This window comes from Cricetulus griseus (assembly GCF_003668045.3).
Source record: "Cricetulus griseus strain 17A/GY chromosome 1 unlocalized genomic scaffold, alternate assembly CriGri-PICRH-1.0 chr1_1, whole genome shotgun sequence".
NCBI classification, from domain to species: domain Eukaryota; kingdom Metazoa; phylum Chordata; class Mammalia; order Rodentia; family Cricetidae; genus Cricetulus; species Cricetulus griseus.
The window spans coordinates 233,762,718-233,790,714 of NW_023276807.1; the positions used below are offsets into that span (position 1 = coordinate 233,762,718).

Genomic DNA, 27,997 nt, shown 5'->3' on the forward strand with positions numbered 1-27,997 from the left:
TCATGGTTTCAAACTAATGGATGCCTCTATTACTTTTCATTTTCAGTTTTTTTAGACAGAGTTTCACTGTGTAGCCCTGCTTGTCTTAGAACTCACTCAGTAGACCAGGCTGGCCTCAAACTCAAGAGATCCTCCTGCCTCTGGCTCCTGAGTGCTAGATTAAAGGTGTGACCCCCCCACCTCCCTCCAAGCTGACTATCTTTATAAACAGAAGAATACTTGCTGATTTCGCATTTTAGTCACACAATCAAAAAATAGAATATCCTGAAACTCACCACGTAGATCATGGTGGCCTCAAATCTACGCATTTCCGCCTGCTTCAGCCTGGCCAGTGAGGGATTAAAGGCGTGGACCACTATGCAAGGCTGAAACCTTAAACCTCACATCTAAGATACTATCAGCTTTCCCTCTTTTAAAAAGAGTCAACAGAAAACATTGCCCAAACTACAACTCCCAAGATGCAAAGCTGCTTCGGCCCCTCTGTTTTGGCCCTCCAGCTTTAATGATCCCGTCATGCATCGAGGTGCGCGAAAGGCAGCCTGGGAAGAGTAGTTCGTCCGGGCACCTACCGGTATCGCCAGCGCGGCAGAAGCTGTTGTCGCGGCTGGAGCCCGGGGTCGTGTGAGGGTGAGCTCAGTGGAGAAAGGGCGCGAAGGGAAACGGTGAGTCAGGCGCGGGCTACGCGATAAAGGGAGGCGGCACCGCAGCGAAGGCCCAGTTGAGTAACTACGGCCGCGGGCCGACTGTCCTGGGACGCCGCTGTGTCTGTGTCGGCGTCGGCGAGGGAGGCGTGAGGAGGAGCCGGGCGTCTGCAGCCGTTCTCGTCCCCGGCGCCCCGCCGCCATCTCCACCATGCAGTCCCGGGAAGACGCCCCGCGCTCTCGCCGCCTCGCCAGTCCCCGCGGCGGGAGGCGACCCAAGAGGATCTCCAAGCCTTCGGTGTCGGCCTTTTTCACGGGCCCCGAGGAGCTGAAGGACGCGGCCCACTCTGCAGCCCTCCTGGCCCAGCTCAAGTCTTTCTACGACGCGCGGCTGCTGTGTGATGTGACCATCGAGGTGGTGACGCCCGGCAGCGGGCCCGGCACGGGGCGCCTCTTCTCGTGCAACCGCAACGTGCTGGCGGCGGCGTGCCCCTACTTCAAGAGCATGTTCACGGGCGGCATGTACGAGAGCCAGCAGGCCAGCGTGACCATCCACGACGTGGACGCCGAGTCCTTCGAGGTCTTGGTGGACTACTGCTACACCGGCCGCGTGTCCCTGAGCGAGGCCAACGTGCAGCGCCTGTACGCGGCCTCGGATATGCTGCAGCTGGAGTACGTGCGCGAAGCCTGTGCTTCCTTCCTGGCTCGCAGGCTTGACCTGACCAACTGCACTGCCATCCTCAAGTTTGCCGACGCCTTTGACCACCACAAGCTGCGCTCCCAGGCCCAGTCCTTCATAGCTCACAACTTCAAGCAGCTCAGCAGGATGGGTTCCATTCGGGAGGAGACGCTGGCAGACCTGACCCTGGCGCAGCTGCTGGCCGTGCTGCGTCTCGACAGTCTGGACGTAGACAGTGAGAAGACAGTGTGTCATGTGGCCGTGCAGTGGCTCGAGGCTGCTCCCAAAGAGCGGGGCCCCAGTGCTGCAGAAGTCTTCAAGTGTATTCGTTGGGCGCATTTCCCTGCGGAAGACCAGGACTACCTGGAAGGGCTGCTGACCAAGCCTATTGTGAAGAAGTACTGCCAGGACATTATTGAAGGGGCCCTCCTGCAGCTGCGTTTTGGTAATCGGTTGTACAAGTCAGTGGTGGTCAAGCCAAACAGCAGCCACAGCGGCAGCGGCAACAGCAGCAGCAGCAGCTCTGATGTAACTGTAGCAGAAAATCCACCCCAAAGGTTGGGTATGTGTGCCAAAGAGATGGTAATCTTTTTCGGACACCCCAGAGATCCTTTTCTCTGCTATGACCCTTATTCAGGAGATATTTACACAATGCCATCTCCTTTGACCAGCTTGGCACACACTAAGACCATTACCTCCTCAGCTGTCTGTGTCTCTCCAGAACACGACATCTATCTCGCTGCCCAGCCCAGGAAAGACCTATGGGTGTATAAACCAGCCCAAAACAGTTGGCATCAACTGGCAGATCGCTTGCTGTGTCGGGAGGGCATGGATGTGGCATATCTGAACGGGTACATTTACATTCTGGGTGGGCGAGACCCCATTACTGGAGTTAAATTGAAGGAAGTGGAATGCTACAGTGTTCAGAGGAACCAGTGGGCACTGGTGGCTCCTGTACCCCATTCCTTTTATTCCTTTGAACTGATAGTCGTTCAGAACTATCTTTACGCTGTCAACAGCAAGCGCATGCTCTGCTATGATCCTAGCCATAATATGTGGCTGAATTGTGCATCTCTTAAACGAAGTGACTTCCAAGAAGCCTGTGTCTTCAAAGACGAAATCTATTGTATTTGTGATATCCCAGTCATGAAGGTCTATAATCCAGCCAGAGGAGAGTGGAGGCGGATTAGTAATATTCCACTGGACTCAGAAACCCACAACTACCAGATCGTCAATCATGACCAAAAGTTGCTGCTCATCACTTCTACCACCCCACAATGGAAGAAGAACCGTGTGACAGTATATGAATATGATACTAGGGAAGACCAATGGATTAATATAGGTACCATGTTGGGCCTTTTGCAGTTTGACTCTGGCTTTATTTGCTTGTGTGCTCGAGTTTATCCTTCCTGTCTTGAACCTGGTCAGAGTTTCATCACCGAGGAAGATGATGCAAGGAGTGAGTCTAGCACTGAGTGGGACTTAGATGGATTCAGTGAACTGGACTCTGAGTCAGGAAGTTCAAGTTCCTTTTCTGACGATGAAGTCTGGGTTCAGGTTGCACCTCAGCGAAATGCACCAGATCAGCAGGGTTCTTTGTAAATATTTTGAGACAGTAAGATGTTTCTGCTGTATGGAATGGATCTTAAAATGATACCCCTTTTCCTGAAAAAAAAAAAAAAAAAACAAAGTTGATTAGGACTGGAGATTTGGTTTAGAAAGGGTAGCAATTTGAAATATTAATATTTCAGTATACAAAATTTATAATTTTGACCTCAAATCAACTCATTTCAATAATTTACTGTGCTAAAAGTCCATGATTAAAATATGCATAGTGAACCATTTAGTGGATTTTGTTGTTGCTGTTAATTAGTATGTTTATATTTTGATTTTGCTAATTTAGTTAAATTTTGCCTAGTGCCACAAGATCTTAACTTTGTAATTTGTTACTACCAAAACTGGACTGAGAATTGTTGGATTTTGAAGGTGTTAACATTTTCCTTCAGAATAATGAAAGGTTATTTTTAAGTAAATTTTTAGTATCCTCAGTTATAGTTTGTTAAAATTTAGTGTGCTTTCCTTTTTTGCAAAGAAGGAAATGTTATTAAGATTACTAAATAGTGATTTCATGTTGATAATGTGTTCAGTGGGCTTACACAGTCACAGAAAATTTTAAAAATCAGGATTCCACTGTTTTCACAGAATTTCAGTTTTTACTTTAAAATTTAAGAATATGTATGTGCTAAATATGACCTGTTTCTTACCTTGAAAATGAAAAAATCAAAACATTCTAGTGTCACTAATTTAAGCACCCTTCTAAACCAAAAAATGAAAAAACTGGTAACTTGCTTTATAAAGTCATAGTTTTGATCTGTACATGTTAAATGCTTTGTTGACTCTGGAGGAACAACCCTTTTCTTCACTGGACATGATTAAATAATGTAAATTTTTCTTCACTAGTCATGCACTGTCTTAAAAAGTTTGTTTGCTTCCCTAAAATATTTTGGCTATATAGTTTTAGTATTCATCTTAGAGGTTTATCAGCAGAAAGTGATTTATTCTTTAATGTTTGTGAAGTAATATTGGTTTTGAAAATATGTATAAGCTAAAGGCAGTATTTTATTGAGACCAGTAGTTAGACCAGTAGTGTTTGTCAACTCAAGTTAAGTGCCAGCAAACAACTTTAAAACTTCAAGCTGTGTATAGAACTGTTTTGTGTAGTATTGAAATATTGTCCATTTTCCAAGTTACTGTAAATGTTCTTGATTTTCAGCTTGAAGATATTTTTGTATTAAAAAGTGGAGAGTTAAGGAACTTAAGTGGATGGTGGGTGGCATTTGGGGCCATTAGTTAAAGTGTGTTTCTTCAATTTTCCCCTAAACAATGGTGTACATAGCCATTTTACTATGGTGTCTGTATCTAGTTTGTATTTCTCTGTGAATTATACTCTTTCTGTTTCAGTTACCATATGTAAGGGAAAGTCCAGAAATAGTAAACCACATAAAACTGGCATTTTGTTACGTTATAGGTGCTTACCTTTTGAAGGTTTATTAATACATATGGTTGTCATAATACATATACATGACAAATGGTGTACATATACAAATGTTTTATGCTATATAAAGTTTTCTATACTCTTAGAATTAATCTTCCTCAATCTTTATTCAATAACATTCATATTCCTCTCTATTCTCTAGTGATGAAATGCTAATGTTTTTTTACACTCTGGTAGAGTACAGAGGAATCTGGTCCAGGACGGGAAAGTGATTTTTTGAATGAGAAACAATAAAAAATAAAATGAGAAAAGCAAAACAATGCCACAGATAATGTATTCATCATTTTGATTGGCTGTGTGAAGAAACTGTTAAACACTCAGCTCAGCAGTATTTCTGTTGAAGTGAGTTTGCTGACTTTAGTAGTCAGTCAGGTCTAAGTTTCTTCTGTAACATGAATGTTATAAGAACTGCTCTTAGAAAGCTATTTTTCCCAGTGTGGGGCCAACTTTTTGTTCCCCAGTAACTTCTGTTGCTAGCTCTGTTTGTAAAGTGGAAACGTGGTCATGCTTATCTCAACCAGATCATTCATCTGCACAGTTAAGATCTGCAATTGAAGTATAAAAGGCAGATTCTCTAATTCGTCATTCTCATCTCTTGAGTTAAAGCTTCGGCTAAATATTAGTAATGTCTTGGCTTACAGTCACATTTTCTTGGGAAGGATTTTGATTTTGTGAAACATTTGTGAATTAGGGAATAGATGCTATCATTTTATAGATACATGATTTGTATGTTGTTAGTTACAAATAAAGCTGGTTTTAAACCACAGGCTTCCTGGCTTTATGCTTTATTTAGTTGTCTGTTACTTGTAAACCATTGCTCGTGCAATGATGCAGCTAGGAGTATTGAAATCTTTTTAGCACGTCTTTTAGCAAATGCTCGGTGTACTGTCATTTCTGGGGCTGCCATTTGTAAGATTTAGAATTACATCAGTTAGCTTTTGTGTCTGTGGACCTATAGTTTGGAATTCTGAGAACCTAAATTACTTCAAATGCTTTTTAAGTGGAATCTAGGCGTGGTGGTAGAATAGTTCTTACTCCAGCACTAGGGAGGCTAAGACAGGAGGATTCCAAGTTTCCCATGCTAGCCTGAGCTACACAGTGAGACCCTGTTTCAACCAAAAATAGGCCAATAAAAATGTCATTGGTGTTTGCAAAATGATAAAAGACTGATAAATGGTAAGAGCTTCTGAGTCATTCCCTAGGGAAGTGCATACGCTTATCTTTTCACAATGTCAACAGTAGAATGACACCCACTTCTGGGTAAAAACAATTGTGACAGTGCTAAGAACACCTCCACAAAGAATTAGCATTTTCTACAGGACACACAGCTCAAATATTTGAGTAAAATGCATCATGCTGTTATTCCTAAAACATAAAGGAATAAGACCTTTAATTTTTGACAGAAATGAAAAAAAAATGATATGCAACCTCAGAACAAAGGCAAAATTGACATTTGAAATTTGGATTTAGTTATTAAATAGGGCTTGAAGAGCTCAGATGAGCTAATATATGAAGGCTTTGGTATGTAAGCAATTTATAAATGTAAGAAATATTGTCCAAGAAGGTTGGATATATATATAATATATATAATATATATTAGATCTTAAAGCAAAATGCATGCATGATTCAAGTGTCTCTGCTGATGTTGTAACTGCATACTGTCTTGTGTTACCAACATATAGTAGTAAAAGTTTTCATAATAATCAGGAAAATGGGTTATTGGAAAAGGACATAACCAAAATTTATCTTAGATAACAGTTAAAAAGAAAACTATAATTTGCTATCTATTTCTGATTAAACCAGGAGCCAGTGGTTTGCCAACTGTCACTCTTTTGAGACAGGTTCTCTCTCTAGCCCCGGCTGTCCTGAAACTGTATAGACCAGCTGGTCTGGAACTCCCAGAACTCTCCCTTCCTCTTCCTGCAGAGTACTGGGATTTATGAAGGTGTGTGCCACCACACCCAGCTCTAATACCGGTTTGTGTTGAGATGAATGAAGAAAACATAAAGCAATGATTGATTTGTAAAGCTAAAATTGTTTAATTTCGTTTTAGAATTTCCAATATCCAGTTTTTCTCATCCCTAAAAAATGTTAAAGAAATTTTGACATGCTCAAGGCTTCACGTCTATATCCTGGCCATCAGAAAGAAAGCAAATTGAATAGCAATATATAAAAAATTGTTCCTATAAGGAATGCACGTATCACCTTAGGTCACATATCTAAATGGCATGGTTATCCACAGTTGTAAGAAAGCCTGGGAGAACTAGTCTTTATTCTAAGTCAGTTTGTTCCTAGTTAGAACTCAAAAGTTTCTTGTGAAATAGTGAAATGTAAGTAACAAGTCGTGTAGTGGTGGTACATACCTTTAATCCCAGCACTTGGGAAGCAGAGGCAGGTGGATCTCAGAGTTCAAGGCCAGGCTGATCTACAAATAGAGTTCTGAGACAGCCAGAGCTGTTACCCAGAGAAACCCTGTCTTAAAAAGCAAAGCAAAAAAAAGGGGGGGGGAGGTGGATATAAGTAACAACAGTCTATAACAGTCTATTCATCAGAAGAGCAATACTAAGACCCACATTACACCATCTCTCAGACCTCAGTAGGGTTTAGTAGAGTTTTTTTTTGTTTGTTTGTTTTTTGTTTTTGTGTGTGTGTGTGTGTGTTACAATAATCAGGGAAGAAGAAGCTTCTTCAGTTTGAAAGTAAGGGGACATGGAAGGAATCAGAGGGAGGAAAGGGAAGAGGGGAAGTGATATAAATTTTAGTTTACAATGTATGAAATTTTTATTTTCCATATGAATATTTTGCCTGTATGTATTTATGTGCATCATGTTTGTGTTGGGTGCCCTTTCAGACCAGAAGAGGGTGTTGGGTCCCCTGGAACTGGAGCTACAGGTGTTTGTGAGCTGCCATGTGGGTGCTGGGAACCAAATCCACATCCTCTGAAAGAGCAGTAAATGCTCTTAATTGCTGAGCCATCTCTCCAGCCCCTCCTTGAAAAATTTTAAGTATGGACTTGACACTGTTTGATTTTACTAGAGATCCCTCTCTCTAATGTGTTGACTGTATAAATTGATAGTACTGATTAAAGGGATGTTGGCTGTGGTGCTTTGGATAATAAATCTGTCCCACTGGAGATAATCGCAGGCCTTTGAATGCATGGCCCCCAGTTGGCAGTGCTGTTTGGGTGGGTTTAGAAGGTGTGGTCTTGCTGGAGGAATAATGTCCCTGGGGTTGGGAGGTGGGCAACCTCATCCTAGTGACGTTTTGCTCTCTCTGCTTCATCCTTGCCACTGAAGATGTGAACTCTCAGCCTGCTGCCCTAGCCACCATGCCTGCCTGCTGTCCAGCTTCCCCAAATAAACCCGTCCTCCTGTCAGTTGCTTCTGGGCATGGTGTTGTATCATAGCAACAGAAAAGTAACAGATTCTTTTATTGACCAGACAGTGACACAATGCCATCCTCAGTAGATGTAGTAGTTGTGGGTTTAGCAAGATGGAGAGGATCTGTGAGCTGAAGTTAACCTGGACCTCTAATTGAATGTTTTGAAATTAGAGGTATTATGAGAAAGGGAGGACCAAGTTTCTTGCCTAATGTTAGTATTACGACATAAGCCAGCATTCTGTACCAAAGGAGCCCTAAAATATGAAAGAAACCTTTTTCTCTTCATTCAGTCCAGAAAGAGCAGTAAGGGATTAGCAGTCAAATTCTTCCCACCAGACTGTTCATGGTCCCAGGTTTTGCATTTTCATTGACAAAGCACATTCTCTGGAATTGTATCTCTGTTTCACCCTAAAGAAAAGAGAGGGAGGGAAGTGTAATTTTCCCCCTCTTTAAAAGTAGACTGTTATGAGGCTGAAGGTATAACCTGTTTGCAGTTATTCATGAACCCCTGGTTTGATCCACTACCATAAACAAGGCATGGTGGTGCATGCCTGTAATCCCAGCTCTCAGGAGGTAGAGGTAAGGGAATCGGAAGTGTAAGGTCATCTTTAGCTACATAGTGAATTCAAGACCAGCTTGGGATGCATCCCAGTGGAAAACTTAACCATGTCACCCTATCTGTTAACCAGGGCATGCTGTATGCTACTCTGCCTCCACATCTGAGTCGTGCCTTCTCTGACTCCAAACTAACATCTCTCCAATGGAGTTTTAGCTCTTTGGAACTTCCCTAACTTAATCAGAAATAGTCTTTTAGGGGCAGGCTATTAACTGGGAAATTCTGTAAGTAGATGAGTAATTGTGTACCTACTTGAGGTACTCTAGTTCTAAACAGAAAGTAAACATATTTTAATATAAATATTTTCTTGTGAACTAGTCCAGGCAATTTGCACTACATTGTAGGCATTATTATTGTGATGATCATTTCAAATTTCCCTGAGATCCTTTGTGATGAACTCACATTCCATACCGCACCAATAATAATGCTTTAACAAACTAACGAACCTCTGTACCTTTATCACAGGCAGGCACATGTCTATGCGCACGAACACTTTTTATTAAGTCTATATTTTATTATTATGAATTATTAAGTCAAGCATTCCAGAAATGGCAGAAATCCAGCCCTATGAGTGCCAGAGTCCTCTTCCTAAACCCTTGCACAATTTCCCAATCCCTCACTTTTGCCTCGAGACTTAGCAGTGTCTTTTGTGCCAGCTGACTAAGTGGATCGTGCTGCCATTCAGTAAGTTTGGGAATACGCGAATCAGACAAGATTTGGGGAAATCACTAGATGCATATGGTGTCTCCTCACATTCATTTGGCCCACATCTGTGCCAGGCCTGTCCCTACCATCCTCAGAGCCTACTTTCAAATTGCTTCTTTAGAGGAAGGAGCGTTCTCTTAAGCAATGGTCCAAAAAAAAAAAAAAAAAAAAAGTGAAGTAATTAACTACTTCCAGTCAGTGCTTAAGCAATGGAGGGTAAGAATTGCAGATAAACCTCCTGACTTAAGAAGGTGACAATCTTGAAAAACTATGAGATCCTCAAAAAAAACTGCTCCCCCCCCCCCCCCGTCTCACATTCAAGATGTAGCCCCACAAGTCACATCACAGGAATTTACAAAGTTTTGATTTGGACAAGTGTTTGTAAGAGGAAATTAAAACAAGTGAGATGACCCTTTCCTTAGCCATATGCCGAATACAGGTTACCCCAACCCCTAATGCACCGGCCTCACAAGCCCCTCTTAGGTCTGAGTAACAAAAAAGAACTCATGTTCTTGTGTTATATTTCCAAAATCTCTACCAGTATTATTGTTGCAAATAATTATTACTATAAGTAATTGCTATTGGGCTACTAGTACAAACCTCCAATGTTTAGGAAAATGAGCAGACAGAAAAATGGTTCAGCAGGCAGAAGCAGTGCATGGAAGCCTAGCATGAATTCCAGCCTAGGAATCTGTGAGGGTCCTCTGACCACGCAGCCACTGTGCCCACAGTCTCTCACATAACAGTAATAGCAATAATAATAATAATAATACACCTTAATGAAGCAGTCAGGCAGCTTCATAACCTGTTGACAGCCGCAATTTCAAAACCACTTTGTTAGCCCATGATGAGATGTGAGGACGTGGAACGGGTAGTAGTAGTTGAGGGAATTCCTAAGCTATACATATTTTTCTAAATGATGGAAAATGTGTATTTCCGATTAGCAGCTGGGCTCAATTTAGATGATCCTAAGTTTGTTGGCAGTATTTAACTCATCATCATCAGTAAAGTAGCCAAACACGTGCCTTTTCTTGCTTGGGCCTGATCATAATGTTGCCTTTGGTCACATCAGTTTCATGGTTTGATACAGTCTGTTTGGCCAGATGCTTGTGAGCTTTGACAGCAACAATAAACACAGTTTGTGGTCTTCTGTCTTCCTCGTGTTGACTCAGTGATCATAGTGAACTTGGGAACAGTTGTCAGGCTTGTTTTTTGTGGGGGTGCTCCTGTGCCTTGTCTATGGAATGTGGGTGACATGACTACCTGTGTGTGTGTGTGTGTGTGTGTGTGTGTGTGTGTGTGTGTGTGTGTGTGAACACCTTTCAACACAACTGTCTTGGATTTTAAAACCTCCACTTCTGCTTTGACTCTGGGAGAGACATGGCCCCTTTGGTTTTGGTATTATCTAGGTGTAAAGACCTTAATTGTATTTATTGCTATTGTTCTCAGGTGCTTTTCTTTTTTTTTTTTTTTAATTAGAATCTCAACTATGTAGACTTGGCTGACCTAGAACTCTCTATATAAACCAAGCTAGCCTTGAACTTAGAGAGCTCCGCCTGCCTCTGCCTCCCAGGTGCTGGGATTAAAGGTATGCTCTGCCATACTTTGCTGATTTTTTGAAGAGAGTTTTTAAAGTGTGGAGGGGGGGGGGAGGGGACCCACATGTGGGTTTATGTGTATTTGTGCATGCAGGAGCCCTCGTGTGTCCAAAGAGAAGGTGTCAGAGTTCCTGGAACAGGAGTTACAGGCAGCTGTCAGTCACCATGGGGTTGCTGGGAACTGAACCCAGGTTGTCTGCAAGAGCAGTTAAGACAAACGGTGATATTCTTAAATTCTAAGTCCTAGAAATAAGCCATTAGAATAAAGACAGTCTCCTCTGGTGCTGATGAGTACAGTACCACTAGCACTCGCAGTAAAAACACTAGTATTTTAATTACTTGGTAATCACTATTTTGGGGTAGTGAGGGGATTTGGAACCGGTGAGAGCTTTAAGGAGTTCTTCAAGCCATGCCTTTATGAGTAGACTAATCCATTCCTCTCTGCCTAGAAGGTCGACCAGCTAATGGGTTATTTGCAGAGTGGGTCTGTTAGTAAAGCCAGTTCATCTATCTTTCACGTGTGCCCCGCTCACCTCATGATTGTAAGGATTCAGGCATCATGCTGGCCTGCCCCTGTCACCTGGCAGAATGAACATAGGCAGTACCTGGTCAGCCCAGGATTCTATGACGACTAGTCCGCACGCAGGTGCAAAGGACCCCTTTAAAAGAAAGGCCCCGCCCACTTACTCTCTCTTTCCCCTCTCTCTTTCCCACTGTCCTCTTTCCCTCTCTCTTTCTTGTTGTTCCCCTGGGGCAGACAGGACTTTCTGGCTCCCTCTTCTCTTCTGTCCTCTCTCTGTCTCTGTCTCTGTCCCTCTTTTCTTTTTCCTTCCCCCTCCCTCCCTTTCTAATAAAACTCCTCACTTAAGCTCTGACTGCCTGGCATGCTTGTCCGTCTACCTCGGTCACCCTCGCCTGGCTTGGAATCCACCAAGGTCCCCCACGCACTTTATCATAACAATGATGTCACGAGCTGCATCAAGACTCTGTGGTCCCCACCTATAAGACGACCCCTTGCCAGGTGCTAAGATGTCAATGCCACACTGGTAGATTTCTCAGCTTTCAGAACCGGGAGGAAAACGAACCTCAATTCTTCATAAATGACCTGCCTGTAATACTCAGTTACAACAGAAAATAGGCTGAGACGGGGGCACAGAAGTCAGAAGGGAGGGAACATAAAAATAATGGACTGAACTTCTGAAATTGTAAGCCCACCCAATTAAATGTTCTCCTTGATAAGAGTGACTGTGAAGCCCGGCGTTGGTGGTGCACGCCTTTGATCCCAGCACTCAGGAGGCAGAGGCAGGCGGATCTCTGTGAGTTCGAGACCAGTCTGGTCTCCAGAGCGAGTGCCAGGATAGGCTCCAAAGCTACACAGAGAAACCCTGTCTCGAAAAACAAAAAACCAAAAAAACAAAACAAAACAAAAAAGAGTTACTGTGGTCATGGTGTCTCTTCACAGCAATAGGAACCCTAAGATAGAAGTTGGTACCAGGGACTGGGGTATTGCTGTGGTAGGCCTGACCATGGTTTTGTTTGGAGGAATATGGTCTTTGAGAGTTTGGGTTAGGAAAGCAGTGGATGCTTTAAGCACTGCTTTATGGGGCATACTAATAGAAGCATGGAAGACAGAGGTGTTAAGAGTTATTTGAACTGGGGGCGGGGGCGTTGGAAGAAAAGGTATCAAAGGAGAAGAATAGTAATATGTTACCTAGAAATCTTTCTTGTGATATTTTGGTGAAAAATGTGGCTCCTTTTTGCCCATGTCTAAAAAGTTTGCCTGAAGCTAAAGAGTTTTGGATTCTCTTGGCAGAGGAAATCTCAAAATGGCCTAATATAGACTCTGTTGTGTGTTTACTAGTTTAGCTCTAATGAAGATTTACAATGAAAAGGAGCAAGCTGAGAAAGGAAAAATATTTGAGGAGAAAAGGAGTACCAGAAAGTGAAATGGAGCTAAATTCTGTGTTCAAGGAGATAAAGATTAAGAAATAGAATAAAGGGAGTGGTGACCTCAGGGCAGGATCCCACCCAGATAAGTTTCCAATCTGTGAAAAGGAACTAAAGAAAATTTAGAGCCAGGTGTGGTGGAGCACACCTTTAATCCCAGCACTGGTAAGGCAGAGGCTGGCAGAGTTTGAAGGCAACCTGGTTTAGAGAGCAAGTTCCAGGACAACCAAGCTGAGACAGTAAAGGAAACCATGGAAAACAGAAAGCTGGTGAAGGTATAATTGAATGAGGGGGGCATGTTCTGGCCCCAGGAAGCAGCAGCAGAACATGGCAGCTTCAGCCACATGGTTCTGGAGTTAAGGATGGAAGAAAGGGGGTATGGAATTTTCCTCTATGAATAAAGGAGGTCCACGTGTGAAGCTGTGAAGGACAGCCTGGATTGCCTTGGAGACCCAAGATGTTAGAGCTGCCATAGTCATGGGATACCTGCCAAGGAGAGCTGCTGACCGGGAGTGGAAGCAGCCCAAGAGAAAGAAGTGTGTTTCAGTCAACAAAGATGAAAGGAGTTGGAGATCTGAAGAGCATTTTGACATCAGACATAGAGATGCAGAGTTTGGAGTTTGCGCAGCTGGTTTGGTTCTTTCTTTGGTCCAGTATTTTCTCACTATGCTTCTTTTTCTGTGTTTTGAAATGGTAATGTATATCCTGTGCCATTTTGTGTTGGAAGTACGTGATCTTTTTTTTTTTAATTTTGACTTTATAAGGGATTACAGATAAGAGATTGTATGAATCTTAGAAGAAATTTTGAACTTTCAACTTTTAAACATTGAAGACTGTGATAGACTATGGGACTTTTGATGTTGGGCTAAATACATTTTGCATTATGATACTGTTACAAGCTTATGGGGGGCAGGGAGTGGAATGTGTTACCTTTGAAGTACCTTTGAAGGCAGGCTGTATGACACACATGTGACTGTGTGTACTCAATTCAGCAGACCATCTCTGCTTATCCAGCAACAAGACACATCGTTTTCTTCTAGGTCAGGTTTCTGTTGCCTGCTGAAATTATTTTTTTCTTTTTGCTTATTATCTGTCTCCTAGGCTACAACATGCTTCATCAGGGAAGGGATTACAGCTGTCTTTTTTTCCCCAGGCCTTAGATCAACCTGTGGGTCACAACCCCTTTCACAGGGATCGCCCAAGACCATCTGAAAACCCGGTTTTACATTACAGTTCATAACAGTAGCAATGAAAATAATTTAATGGTTGGGGGTCACCACTGCATGAGGAACCGTATTAAAGGGCCGCAGCATTAGGATGGGTGAGAACCACTGCCCTAGAAGGTGCCAAGCACAGAGTCAGGGCTCATGAGAGAAGAGATTAAATGTGTGCTTCTTGTTTGGATTTATAGAACAAACGCCAGCATTTAAAGCTCATGTAATTCACTGATTCACTGAGTTCTGCAGCGCTGAAGGAAAACAATTATACCTTTTTTTTTTTTTTTTCCTGGTTTGGGTTGTCATAGAAACCCACCAGCCTCTAGAGCTGCAAGTTAATTCTGATGTACTCATTTTCCCGCAAGACCAAACAGCGCTTTCAATCATGAAATAACGATGCCATTATGAAACACATTTCTAGAACCTTGGAGGAACACCAAGAGGTTCTCTTTTATGAAAATGACAAAGTTAGGCTCAAATCTCTCCCAACCATTAAGTGCTTAGGAAAATAAAACACAGCAGTGAGCTGCACAGCTACATACACTCCTACATTCTCTGAGTGTTCTCACACCCCCGCCTGAGTTCTCCAGCCTTCTACAGGCAGCTGCGGTTCCTAAGCTTTGTTATCCAAGTTGTCAGGGAAATGCAAAGGGTAATGCCTGCAAGCAAGGAATCTGGAGAGCTTTGATACAGCCTCTCATCTCCTCCTCGCTCTTCTTTCGAACCCATTGCTTAAAAATCCGTGATTAACAAGTCATTACAGCCTCCTAAAAATTGAGATCTTCCTCTGAAAAGGGCCGACATAACCTGTTTCCCCAACCCTTCCTGCCTCCACAGCCTCAGGTAGTGGGGATTAGAACTGAGAATAGTTTCATTAAATGGGATTAGTCATCGTGGCAAACTCACTAATTCAACAAAACAAGGCTTATCTGGATCACTCAAGAGGCCATGAATTTAGTTTTTAAATCTTTGCCTAATTTTCATGTATGCATGTGTCTCTCTGTGTGTGATGATGGTGCACACTTGCCAGGGACACATGTGGAGGTCAGGAATTGGTTTTGCCCTCCGTGTGGTCTGAGGTGAGGCCTCTGTTGTGGCCACTGTGTGCTGCTTGCTTCACGCTAGCTAGCCTGGGAGCTCCTGAGGTTTCCTGTTGTTTATACATCCCTCTCACTGTCACAGCAATGCTGGGATTACAGACATGCACCCATGTGTCTGCTTTCTAGACGGATTCTGGGCATCTGAATCCAGGTTATCAGTCTTGGATGGCAAACAGTTTTACCCACTGAGCCATTTCCTTGAACCAGATGTTTTTGTTTGTTTTGTTTTGTTTTTAATTTGTTTACTATTTGAGAAAAGAAGGTTGGCCTGGAAGTCACTATGTAGTCCAGGCCAGCCTTGAAATAACTGAGATCTGTCTTTTCCTGGCTCCTGGGATTAAAGATGTAGGACAAAGTTTAGGTTCTGTTGTTTGTTTTTGTTTTTTGAGACAGGGGTTCTCTGTGTATATATATTAGTTATAAAACTGCCAGCTGGTGGCTTGGGCTTTTTGTTTTATTTTGTTTTGGTTTGTTTTGGTTTTGGTTTTTCGAGACAGGGTTTCTCTGTGTAGCTTTGGAACCTATCCTGGCACTTGTTCTGTAGACCAGGCTGACCTCGAACTCACAGGGATCCACCTGCCTCTGCCTCCCGAGTGCTGGGATTAAAGGTGTGCGCCACCAACACCTGGCTGGATTGGGTTTATTGGCTAGCTCTGTCTTAATTATTAACCCATGTCTATTAATCTATGTATTTGCACGTGATCTTGGCTTAATGGAGAACTCCTGGTGCGTCCTCTCTTCCAGGGCTCTACATGATGGCTCTGTCTATGTTTCCCAGAATTCTCCTCATCTCCTAGCCCGCCTATACTTTCTGCCAGGCGAGTAAGCCAATCAGAGAAACATATATACAGAAGGACATCTCCCATCAGGATTTTAAGGACTGGGATTCAAATATTAATCCCGGCATCTAGGAGGCAGAGGCTGGTGCGTCTCTGTGGATTCAAGGACAGCTTGATCTACAGAGTGAGCTCTAGTTCAGCCAGAGCTACATAGTGAGACCCTAACTTACAAAATAAAAGTTTGATTTTTTTTTTTTTTTTTTTTTTTTACGATTTGGGCCTGTGTTCATAGGTGTGTGTGTGGGGGGGGGGTGCCTGCGCATGCATGTACAGGCTTCTGAGATTGAACTGAGTTTATTGAGATTGGTGACTGTGCCTTTAATGCTGATCCATCTCAACACCTCACCCTTAAATAGATTTAATTCACTTCATTTTCTGGTAATGGAGATGAGGGTGGGGGTGGTGGCGCACGCCTTTAATCCCAGCACTTGGGAGGCAGAGGCAGGAGGATCTCTGTGAGTTCGTGACCAGCCTGGTCTACAAAGAGTTAGCTCCAGAACAGCCTCCAAAGCCACAGAGAAACCCTGTCTTAAAACAAACAAACAAGCCAGGCGTTTCTAGCGCTCGCCTTTAATCCCAGCACTCAGGAGGCAGAGGCAAGTGGATCTCTGTGAGTTCGAGGCCAGCCTGGTCTCCAGAGCCAGGATTAGGCTCCAAAGCTATACAGACAAAGCCTGTCTCGGAAAAAAAAAAACCAAACAAATAAACAAACAAAAACCCAAACATTGCATGGCAGCTGAAGGGGACTCCCTCCCTGACTCTGGATTAGGCCCACACCCAAACACCTGTTTTCACAGAGAGATCTTTTATCAAACAGGAAGAAAAGTTAATGTGGCTGCTTTCTGACTCAGGCAGAAAAACAGCAGCAAATGACTATGCAGGTGTAATTTTTTAAAGAAGAAAAAGGGAAGGTCTGGGTTAGAATGGACTAGGATGTAGTGGCACAAGAGATAGGGACGAGGGAGAAGGGGTAGGGAACAAGGGAAAGGAGGCAGGGGTATTTCTCCTGGCGGCCAAAGGACCACCTCTTGATAGAGAAGAGACAGACCTGGTCCATTGGAAAATGGCAGTTTATAAAAGTAAAGGGTGAAACCCTGTGTTAGGATGAGGCGTTTAATTTTAATTGGGCATGTTAATTAGGTGACCCAAAGGGGGCTTCTGATTGCTGGACTTCACAATACTTTGATAGCTGGATTTTAGCAGTCAGCCTCAAGCAGAGGAAGTGGCCAAATAAAGGAATAGACCTTGGTGTCTAGCTTTAGGAATGTTATCTAATGGCTTTTAGAAAGGCAGAGGGAGTGAGGAGAAGGGCAAGGCCTGCCAGAGCTGTGCTTGCCACACTTGAGCTAGCCAGAGTCCCTTCAATTCAATAGCCAAGTAGTTAGGGCCAAGGTCTTCTGCATGAATACTCTGGTGGCTTCTACTGTCATTGTTTACTTTTAACTAAGTCTTTTTCATCTGTATTTTAAATCTATTCTACTTTACGTACTAACACACCAGGTGATCAAAGTTAATTTTTGATATAAAAATAAAGAAGATAGCTACTAGTCATGGTGTCACACACCTGTAATCCCAACACTTGTGGGGAGTAGAGGCAAGAGGGCCACTAATTCAAGGTGTTTTTTGTTGTTGTTGTTTTGTTTTGTTTTGTTTTTTGAGACAGGTTTCTCTGTGGTTTTGGCTCCTATCCTGGAACTAGCTCTTGTAGATCAGTCTGGTCTCGAGCTCACAGAGATCTGTCTGCCTCTGCCTCCTGAGTGCTGGGATTAAAGGAGTGCGCCATCACCGCCTGGCAGTTTAATTCAAGTTTTCATGTGGGCCAAAGTTTGAGGAAAAACTTATTTGTTTGTTGAAGATCAAAGTCCTGCTATTTGTTTTGACTTCTTTTTCCTTCAAATAAGTTATATGGTTAAAGAATAGGCCAAAGCTGAAGGAAAAGAAATGTAATTCTATGTAGGGAATTTGTGGTCAGCCGAGGATACATGCGGGAGCCCATGCTTGCAACACTCCTTGGATATTGAGAAACCAGAGACTGGACAGCCTAAGAGACCTAGGGTAGAATCAAACATATCCAGGAAGAAAAGAAATCAATTAAATGGTTCTTAATGATATTCTGTTATACACAAAAATGTCCAGTCATCATTAGAGAGGCTTCCTGCAGCAGCAGATGGAAGAGTATGCAGAGACCCACAGCCAGATCTTTAGAGTCTAAATTGGAGGTCTTTGTCAGGTCCCTCTCCTTGGAGATCAGGGAACTCTACAGAAGAGAAGGAGGAAAGATTATAGGAGTCAGAGGAGATGGAGGACATGGCTCACTGAATCAACTAGGCAGGTCTCACATGGGTCCACAAAGACCGAACAAGAAAGCACAGGACCTCCATGGGTCTGCATCAGGTCCTCTGCATATTTGTTATGGTGGTTAGCTTGGTGTTTTTATGGGACTCCTAACAAGGAGTGGTGTGTTTCTGACTCTGGCCTGCGCTTGGAACTCTTCCTCCTGTTGGGTTGCCTTGTCCAGCCTTACTATAAAGGCTTTGTGCCTTGTCTTGTTGAACCCTGTTTTGTCCTATTTGTCTATTGTCTCTTGTAGGCCTGCTCCTTTCTGAAGGAAAACAGAGGAGGAAGGGGGAGCTGGGAGAAGTAGGGGTAGAGGGAGGGGAAACTGTGGTTGGGGTATATTGTATGAGAGAAGAATCTATTTTCAATTATTTAAAAACAGGAAGCCAGGAGGTGGTGGTGCACTCCTTTAATCCCAACCCTTGGAGGCAGAGACAGGCAGATCTCTGAGTTTGAGGCCAGCCTGCTCTACAGAACAAGTTCCAGAACAGCCAGGACTACACAGAGAAACTCTGTTTCAGAAAACCAACAACAATATGAAGTGCAGGGTGCTAGACTCAAATCAAAGGAAATGTGTGTAAAGCTCTGTGTAAATCAAGGAAAATGACTTCTTAGTAGTCTGTTCTGCTATGATCATCTACTTCTCATCTTTGTTGTTTTTCGAGGCAGGGTTTTTCTGTGGCTTTGGAGGCTGTCCTGGAACTAGCTCTTGTAGACCAGGCTGGTCTCGAATTCACAGAGATCAGCCTGCCTCTGCCTCCCGAGTGCTGGGATTAAAGGTGTGGGCCACCGCCCAGCTGTCTTGTGTCAAGTATGAGGACACACAAATCCTTGCAAAGAGTCTCCCTTTGTAAAAGAAAGAATACAAAATGGATGTATTCGAAAGATGATTTCTGAAAAACAAAACAAGAACCTGTAACTTTAAGAGGAAAGTTTACAGTGGAAGCAAGAAAAACATGATTGGATAACCTGAGTTGACACCGCAGCAAAGGAAAGAGGCAGAGGGGACACAGAAAAGTACCAACCATAGTACTGACCTCTGAGGCCCTTCCCTTCCTTCAGCTTTGGCCTTTTCTTTAATCACATAACTTATTTGTAGGAAAAGGAAGTCAAAACAAATAGCAGAACAATGGACCTTCAAAAAAATCTTAGAATGTTTTTCTCAAACTGTCCAAATACAAATTGCAGAGAGATTTTGTTTAAAATGTTGATCATGTCTAGGGCCATTAGTGTCTAGCCTTCCGAGGAGGCTGGAGGTAAGGGAATCTCACTTAAAGTAATGAGGATCTCGAACATCAGGTAGGAGTACTTTCTGTCCTGCCAGTGAGCGCTGCTCTGTCCCACTAGCCAGCTCCCCAAATATCCACACAGAGACTAATTAATAATTGCAAATGAAGCTGGGCGGTGGTGACGCATGCCTTTAATCCCAGCACTTGGGAGGTAGAGGCAGGTAGATCTCTGTGAGTTCGAGACCAGCCTGGTCTACAAGAGCTAGTTCCAGGACAGCCTCCAAAGCCACAGAGAAACCCTGACTCGAAAAACAACAACAACAAAAAAAAAATGCAGATGATTGGCTGATAGCTTAGACTTGTTATTAACCAGCTCTCACCTCTTACATTACTTTATCTATGCTCTACCATGTGGCTTTACCTTTTTTCAGCACAGCATGTTTATCTTGCTTCTCTCCACATCTTCTTCCTAGCATTCTTTCAGTCTGACTTTCTCACCTAACCTCTTCCTGCCTAGCTATTGACCAGTTAGCTCTTTACTAAACCAATGAGAGCAATATGTATTCACAGTGTACAAAAGGATTATTCCACAGCAACATCATTTACTTAGATCTGGTCCTCTCTCACACCACAAACATAAACTTAATGGCTTTTAAACATAAATGAAAGATATAAATAAATGGACACAAACTGAGACTATCTTAGGGCTCTTATAAAATTCCTGGAATTCTCAAGTCTATTATCTTGTGTACATAAAAATAGAATAACAATAAAAATAAACATCCTCTTTTAAAATATACTTTAGGGCCAGGAATGGTGGTGCATATCTTTAATCCCAGCACTTGCGAGACAGAGACAGGTAGATCCCTATGAGTTGGTGTGTGTGTGTATGTGTGTGTGTGTGTGTGTGTGTGTGTACATATATGTGCACACATATATATAGTATTTAAAAATTTGAAGTTGAGTAAGGACCACTAATAATTTATAGGTACTCAACAACAATGAAAGGGACTCATAAAAAGTTATTTCTATCCAGGAATAAAAAATTATTCCTATCTAGATTCTCTCTTAGAACCTCACTTACCCCCAGTTACACATAAAATAAAATGAATATATCTAATACAAATTTATAAAGTAATACTAACTCTTGTGTGAAGTGTCATGGCAGGCAGGGAACATTGAAGAGGTGAGAATAAAAACTTGATTGAGGTTGACTTCATCAGCCTTGATTAAACTTTGGGAGTCTGATGCCAGGTAGTTTATTGTTAGCATATTTAAACACAATATAATTTGGAAAAAAGTTTCTTGGTACATAATCCCATGTGCACAAGAAAGCACGAGTATATTGATTGTGAGCCTAGCCTTTAAGGGCTGAGCCATCTCTCCAGCCCAGCATAAGCATATTGAAACTTAGCTCAAAGTACAAGTCATTTCTTCCAAGAACTTAGCTGAAGTTTTCTGGAGATAGGCTACCTATTCTAGCTTAAGGGCCTAGGGAAGGACCTGGCATGGTGTCAGTCATACAGATAGTGTAAATGTCATAAGGGTTATTAGCCACCTCTGGTCCTGGTTGTAGAAACTTGGGGCAAGCCCCTGGCTATACAGATAATGTAGGGGTCATTTAGATTACTAGATATCTCAGGTTCTGGTTGTCGGAACTTGAATATGTCCTAGCCCAAAAGATAACACAGATCACCAGGCTATTCATCAACTCCAATTCCCAGATTTCTGGATGGAAGAACAGGTTTTAAGTCATTTTCATTGAAAAGACAATCCTTCATGCTTAACATTCCTGGTGTCCCTGGAGGTCTGTGGGTACAAAGACCTTCAACTCCCAGCACTTGTGGAAGTCAGCATGCAACACAATACGGAGAATCTGTGGCAGAGGACTTGGTATAGGAAAGGAGGAGTGCTCTCATTCAAGACTGTAAAAGTTAGCCAGGTGCTGCATAGTGAGTTTTAGTCACTGACAGATCCTGAATGGCAGCAGCTAGCCTGAGCATAGAGAAAGCTATTCTAGTGTGAAGTATACCCCTTGATGTTTGCACAATGACAATACTGTCTAATGATGTACTTCTCAGAATGTAAAGGGCTTACCATGAAAGAATGAGGCCAGAGGTGTTTGGTCACCTGCAGCTGGAGTTACAGGCTGTTGTGAGCTTCCCTACATGGCTGCTGGGAACTAAAATCAGGTTACCTGCAAATGAGCCATCTCCTCAATGCCAACATTAAGTCTCTTAATTTGTGCTAGCTTGCAAGGTTAGGTGTGTTACATTTCTAAGGCACCTTAAAGAGACAGAAAGGCAGAAAATGAAAGAAAGAAAAAGAGAGGAGGGTCTGATCTTAGGTGGGACTATGTTTTTTCATAGCAAGGGGGCACATTCTCATCCACATGGATGGATGAACTATCTGGAGGAAAAAGATGTTTATGACCCTTTATAGGGGTAGAAATGACTGCCACACATACGTTACAGTCCCTCCTTTCCGGAGGAAAGCTAGGAGAAGCTAGGAAGTATAGTATTTCAGCAGGAAACTACCAGGGTGAGAGCTATGTGTTTAGTCACACGTTCTGATGTAAGCTCAGGTAGGTTATTAAAAATCTGTAAATTTTTACAGATTTTGCCTGGCCACAGGAGAAGCTAGGAAGTATAGTATTTCAGCAGGAAACTACCAGGGTGAGAGCTATGTGTTTAGTCACACGTTCTGATGTAAGCTCAGGTAGGTTATTAAAAATCTGTAAAATTGTATTTTCCTGAAAATTCCCCATTTGCGCCCCTGATGTAAGAAGTGTTAGTGAAAAAGTTAACATAAATGCCTTTAGGGAAATTTTGGTGATGTTGGGGGAAGAAAGAGTACAAACTATTTGATGGTGATAAAGTCAACAGTTGTCTTTAGAATAGAAGCTTAGGCAAGAGGATTGCACAGTTTCACAGCCTGGGATACAGGGTGACAAGTCTGTTTCACTAGAGCTAAGCATCTTCCTCAGCAGCTTAGGCTGCCTTGGAACTCTCTGTGTAGCTAGATCGTAGGCTGCTTTTGAAGCAAGCCGAGATAAGGCCGGACATTCATAACGAAGAACAAACCTCTGTTTGTGATTTACCTGGGGCCTGGGTGGCGTCCCACCCCCCCCCCCCCCCCGCAAAAAAAAAATAACAGCTCAAAAGTCTAAAGAGTAAAAACCATTACACACAACAATTGATGGTTTACAAAAGAAAAACAAAAGGCTTTTTAGAACCGAGAGATAAAGGAGCACCCCAAACCGTAAGTTCTGAACCCTAAAATAACCGCCCCCAAACACTGAGGCTTTCTAGCGCAGCCTGAAAACAATGAAAAGCCAAGGCGAGCGACGTTAGATGGACTACAACTCCCAATATGCAAGGCGGCTGCAGTCTTTCAGTTTCCGCCCTAGAACCTGAAAACTCCCATCATGCCTCGAGGCGCGAAAAGCAAACTGTAATTTACCCCGGCCCCCGCTCCCATCCTCGGCGTACCGTTGGCCGCTTTGGCGGTGGGTCCGGCGCCGGTGTGAGGATTCTGGCCGCGGGCTACGCCACAGAGGGAGGCGGCACCGCGGCGTGAGACCGAGTGAGAGCCATGCTCCAGTCTGTCCTGGGACGCCGCTGTGTCTGTGTCGGCGTCGGCGAGGGAGGCGTGAGGAGGAGCCGGGCGTCTGCAGCCGTTCTCGTCCCCGGCGCCCCGCCGCCATCTCCACCATGCAGTCCCGGGAAGACGCCCCGCGCTCTCGCCGCCTCGCCAGTTCCCGCGGCGGGAGGCGACCCAAGAGGATCTCCAAGCCTTCGGTGTCGGCCTTTTTCACGGGCCCCGAGGAGCTGAAGGACGCGGCCCACTCTGCAGCCCTCCTGGCCCAGCTCAAGTCTTTCTACGACGCGCGGCTGCTGTGTGATGTGACCATCGAGGTGGTGACGCCCGGCAGCGGGCCCGGCACGGGGCGCCTCTTCTCGTGCAACCGCAACGTGCTGGCGGCGGCGTGCCCCTACTTCAAGAGCATGTTCACGGGCGGCATGTACGAGAGCCAGCAGGCCAGCGTGACCATCCACGACGTGGACGCCGAGTCCTTCGAGGTCTTGGTGGACTACTGCTACACCGGCCGCGTGTCCCTGAGCGAGGCCAACGTGCAGCGCCTGTACGCGGCCTCGGATATGCTGCAGCTGGAGTACGTGCGCGAAGCCTGTGCTTCCTTCCTGGCTCGCAGGCTTGACCTGACCAACTGCACTGCCATCCTCAAGTTTGCCGACGCCTTTGACCACCACAAGCTGCGCTCCCAGGCCCAGTCCTTCATAGCTCACAACTTCAAGCAGCTCAGCAGGATGGGTTCCATTCGGGAGGAGACGCTGGCAGACCTGACCCTGGCGCAGCTGCTGGCCGTGCTGCGTCTCGACAGTCTGGACGTAGACAGTGAGAAGACAGTGTGTCATGTGGCCGTGCAGTGGCTCGAGGCTGCTCCCAAAGAGCGGGGCCCCAGTGCTGCAGAAGTCTTCAAGTGTGTTCGTTGGGCGCATTTCCCTGCGGAAGACCAGGACTACCTGGAAGGGCTGCTGACCAAGCCTATTGTGAAGAAGTACTGCCAGAACATTATTGAAGGGGCCCTCCTGCAGCTGCGTTCTGGTGATGGATTGCAGAAGTCTCTAGTGCCGGTGACAAGCAGCAGCAGCAGCAGCAGCAGCAGCAGTAGTAGCAGCAATAGCAATAGCAATAGCAATAGCAACAGCAACAGCAGCAATAATAAGAGCACCAGCAGCACTGTCGTCCCTGTAGAAGAAAATCCGCCCCATAGATTAAGTATGTGTGCCAAAAGAATGATAATCTTTGAACACCACAAGCATCCCTTTCTCTACAGTGACCCATACTTTGTGGAGATTTACAAAGTGCCCTCACCTTTGACTTTCCTTGCTCACAATAGAATTGTCACTACCCTTAGCTCTCTGGTCTCTCCAGACCATGACATCTGTCTCTGCCCAGCCCAGGAAAGACGTATGGGTGTATAAACCAGCCCAAAACAGTTGGCATCACTGCCAGACCACTTGTGTCGGGATGGTGTGGATGTGGCATATCTGAATGAGTACATTAACATTTTGAGTGACTGAGATGGATTACTGGAGCTAAATTAAAGGAAGTAAAATGCTACAGTGTTCAGAGGAACCGGTGGGCATTAGTGGCTCAACTACTTGATTCCTTTATATCCTTTGACCTAATGGTATGCTCTCAGCAGTGCATACTTGTTCTGTTGCCATCTAAACTGTTAATAAGTGGCTGAAGTATGTTTCACTGAAGCTCATTGACTTGGGAAGCCTGTGTCTTCAATGATGAGTTCTCTTGTATTTGTGACATCCCAGTCTTGAAGATCTACAATCCAGTTAGTGCAGAATGGAGACAAATTAATATTCCTTTGGTGTAGGGACATAACTAAAAATTGTTGCGTGTCACCTCATGTACCCACAGCGGAAAAAAGAATAGGGTGTTACTGTGACAGTGAAGAAGACCAGTAGATTAATGTAGGTACAACATTAGGCCCCTTGAAGTTTGACCCAATTTTTTTTTCTTTTTTGCCTCAGCCGGTGTTTATCCTTTCTGCCTTGAATCTGGTCAGAGTTTCCTGGCTGAAGAAGAAGCAATACCTAGCGAACCTAGCATCAGTTGGGACTTAGGTAGGTTGGGTGAGCTGGTCTATGACTCAGGAAGTTCAGGCTCTTTTTATGATGATGATTTTGGGTTGTAGATAACATATCTGAAATTCATAAGACCAGGGATGTATGGTGTTACACTGCTGTGGAACTTTCAAGCACTTCTTGAGAGAGGATCTTTACCTCTTCATGAGGTTATAAGGGCATTAATTGAAAGTTTGATTAATGCTTGAAATTCATAATTCAGTGTGAAAAATTTTAGCACTCAAATTATTTAACAATTTACTGTGCCCCAAATGCAGAGGGCTTGATAGTATGTTTGTTTTGTTATCTCTTAATTTTAAATTCTACCTAGGGCCACAAACACTGTAGGTTTTGAATTTAAATTTTTACCGTTGAAAAGTACTTGTAGAGCAATTGCTAGATGGTGATTTGGAAGATAATATTCAAAACAATGTAGTAGATTTCCACAGTATTAAAGTACACTGATATTTATTTGTTTATTTTATATAAGTGCTCTACCTTCATGTGCCCCAGCATACCAGAAGAAGGCCTCAGATCTCATTATAGATGGTTGTGAGCCACCATGTGGTTGCTGGGAATTGAACTCAGGACCTCTTGAAGAGCAGTCAGTGCTCTTAACCTCTGAGCCATCTCTCCAGCCCCAACACTGAATTTTCAGTGAACTGTTTTGCTATCTTAAATGCATTTTTGCAAGCATTTGGTTTCTCTACTGAGGAAAAAAGTACATATATCTGTTGTTCATATGTATCACACACACACACACACTCTCTCTCTCTCTCTCTCTCCCTTCCTCTCCCTCTCTCCCCACTCTCCCCCTTCTGGAATATATATATTTGGTTGACCAAATGTTTATAATGTACAGAATGGCTGCACACTCACTGAAAGTGAAAACAGCAACAACAAAAGAAAAGCCTGCTTGTAAAATAATTTTTGAGTATAAAATGTTTATTTGCAAAAATAATCACTATTCATCTAAAAGGATATTCAAATAGTGTTTCCAATTACCTATGATATTTTTTTAAAAATTGCTAACTTTTTGTAATTTTTTTTATCTCAACCTGATAATATCCTTCACTGAGTCAGAACAATCCTTTTTTCACTGGATATAATTGTGTACATTTTTTGTTGTCTTCTCATGAAAAGTAATGTGATCTCCAAAATATTTTGGCTGTGTATTTTGGGGATTCATCTTATTTCTTGTTCTCCAGAAAGAAGTAATGTTTCCAGGGTTTTGTTTCTCATTTTGAAATGGAAGGCTTGCTATTTAGTCTGGAACTCCTGAGTTTGAGTGATTTTCTTGCCTTAGCCTCCCAAGTGTTTGGGACAATAGGTGTGTGTCATTACCCCTAGCAAAGAATCATATATTTACTGTTTTGTCAAGTAATACTGTTTTGTATTGTTTTTTAAAATTAAATCTAATATTTTGTTGAGATCAGCAGTTATAGCTCTGAACTGTGGAATCAAGTGCCCACATAGAACTTTGAAATTTAAACCTCTGTATCAAACTGTTTTGTTTAGCATTCAAATTTTCTATTTGATTTTTGTTTTTTGAAGCAAGATCTTATTTATTTATTTATTTATTTATTTATTTATTTATTTGTTTGTTTGTTTTCGAGACAGGGTTTCTCTGTGTAGCTTTGGAGCCTATCCTGGCATTCGCTTTGGAGACCAGGCTGGCTTCGAACTCACAGAGATCTTCCTGCCTCTGCCTCTGCCTCCCGAGTGTTGGCATTAAAGGCGTGTGCCACCAATGCCCGGCTTGCTTCACTCTTTATCTCTCCCATCCTTAGTTTGGTTGTTCCACCTATACTTCCTGCACACAGTTTTACAGTGTACAGGATTATTCACAGCACTCGGAGGAGCTCTAACTCCAGTACTCCTGCTTGCTAGGCCGTGCTTTACAGACTGAGCTCTCACTCAGCCTCAACATTACTTTCTCTGTCTTTATTCTGTAACTTTCTAACTCTTCAGTATTTATTATCCAGTGACAGAAGACAGAGGAATGTGCTCCAGGATGAGGAACTAAACCTGTGGATGAAGCTCATAAAGTGAACATGGAAAGAGGGAAATATAGAAGAATTAAAAACCTTTTAACATCATTTTTAGTGAAATAAAGTTCTTACCCCCTGCAGTGCACTAGTATGCTTTCTCAAGAGGGAAAATGTGCTTTAGTTGCCGATCACGATCTGATCTACATTTCATTTCCTTTGGTGTGCAGAAACACCGCTCTTAAAGCTCCTTCCCAATGGTGCTGTTTTATGGCCATCTCCCCATGCAAATATACATTTGTGAATTAGAGAGTTGTTGTGAAATATTTTAACTATGCAAAGATGTTTTACATTTGTTTTTGCTGCAGATTATTACTTTAACTGTGTAGAGGTGTGTTTCTTTTGTTTATGCTGCATTTGTTTAACAATGTAATGATGTAAAGATGTGTTGCATCTGTTTTACCTTGCCTGCCTAAGTTACCTGATTGATCTAATAAAAGGCTGAATGGCCAGTAGCTAGGCAGGAGAGGGATAGGCGGGGCTGCCAGACAGAATAAATAAGAAGAGTCATCTAGGTTTGAGAGGGGAAAAGAAGAAGGAGAGGATGAGAGATAATCCTTGGGTCAGAAGCCAGGTGGATGACAGCCAACCAGTGAAAGTAAGATATACAGAAGAAAGGTAATAAGCCCCGAGGCAAAAGGTAGATAAAGAGAACTGGATAATTTGTTAAAAGAGCTAGCCAGAAACATGCCTAAGCTAGGCCTAGTATTTAAAACTAAGAAGTTTCTGTGCCATGATTTGGGAGCTGGTTAATGGACCAAAAGAAAAACAAAAACAGGGAGTTTTGTTTTCTAGATTAGTTACTTTAATTTATCTGGTTAATTACCAATTAATGGAGTAGGTTGTATGTTAATACTTGTAACTGGTTCACTATCAATAAAGCATACTAAAACTTGTGTTTCCTGACTTTAATTAAGTGGTTCTGCTTACTGTATAAAA

General features: G+C 43.2%; 2 protein-coding genes across 5 annotated transcripts; both read left to right on the top strand.

Moving 5' to 3' along the window:
* The first annotated feature begins 160 nt into the window (after positions 1–160).
* On the top strand, positions 161–27,970 carry LOC107977279 (kelch repeat and BTB domain-containing protein 6-like). Of its 4 annotated transcripts, none has more exons than XM_035452263.1 (4): positions 167–795; positions 23,001–24,144; positions 24,918–25,010; positions 26,982–27,970. In XM_035452263.1, exons 2-4 carry the CDS (start codon positions 23,058–23,060, stop codon positions 26,996–26,998), a joined length of 1,197 nt encoding a protein of 398 aa, XP_035308154.1. In that variant the 5' UTR covers positions 167–795; positions 23,001–23,057; the 3' UTR covers positions 26,999–27,970. The 4 variants fall into 4 exon arrangements, with proteins under 4 accessions (XP_035308151.1, XP_035308152.1, XP_035308154.1 ...); XM_035452262.1 differs by having other exon boundaries at positions 173–795; positions 26,996–27,970; XM_035452261.1 differs by lacking the exon at positions 26,982–27,970 and having other exon boundaries at positions 164–795; positions 24,918–25,494.
* On the top strand, positions 795–5,141 carry LOC100772156 (kelch repeat and BTB domain-containing protein 7). The gene has a single exon (XM_027390066.2). It carries the CDS (start codon positions 853–855, stop codon positions 2,920–2,922), a length of 2,070 nt encoding a protein of 689 aa, XP_027245867.1. The 5' UTR covers positions 795–852; the 3' UTR covers positions 2,923–5,141.
* Positions 27,971–27,997: the final 27 nt, after the last annotated feature.

What these genes read in the sequence shown, in the direction of transcription:
- LOC100772156 (XM_027390066.2), top strand. Translation starts at nt 853, where the DNA reads ATGCAGTCCCGGGAAGACGCCCCGCGCTCTCGCCGCCTCGCCAGTCCC.
- LOC107977279 (XM_035452260.1), top strand. Translation starts at nt 23,058, where the DNA reads ATGCAGTCCCGGGAAGACGCCCCGCGCTCTCGCCGCCTCGCCAGTTCC.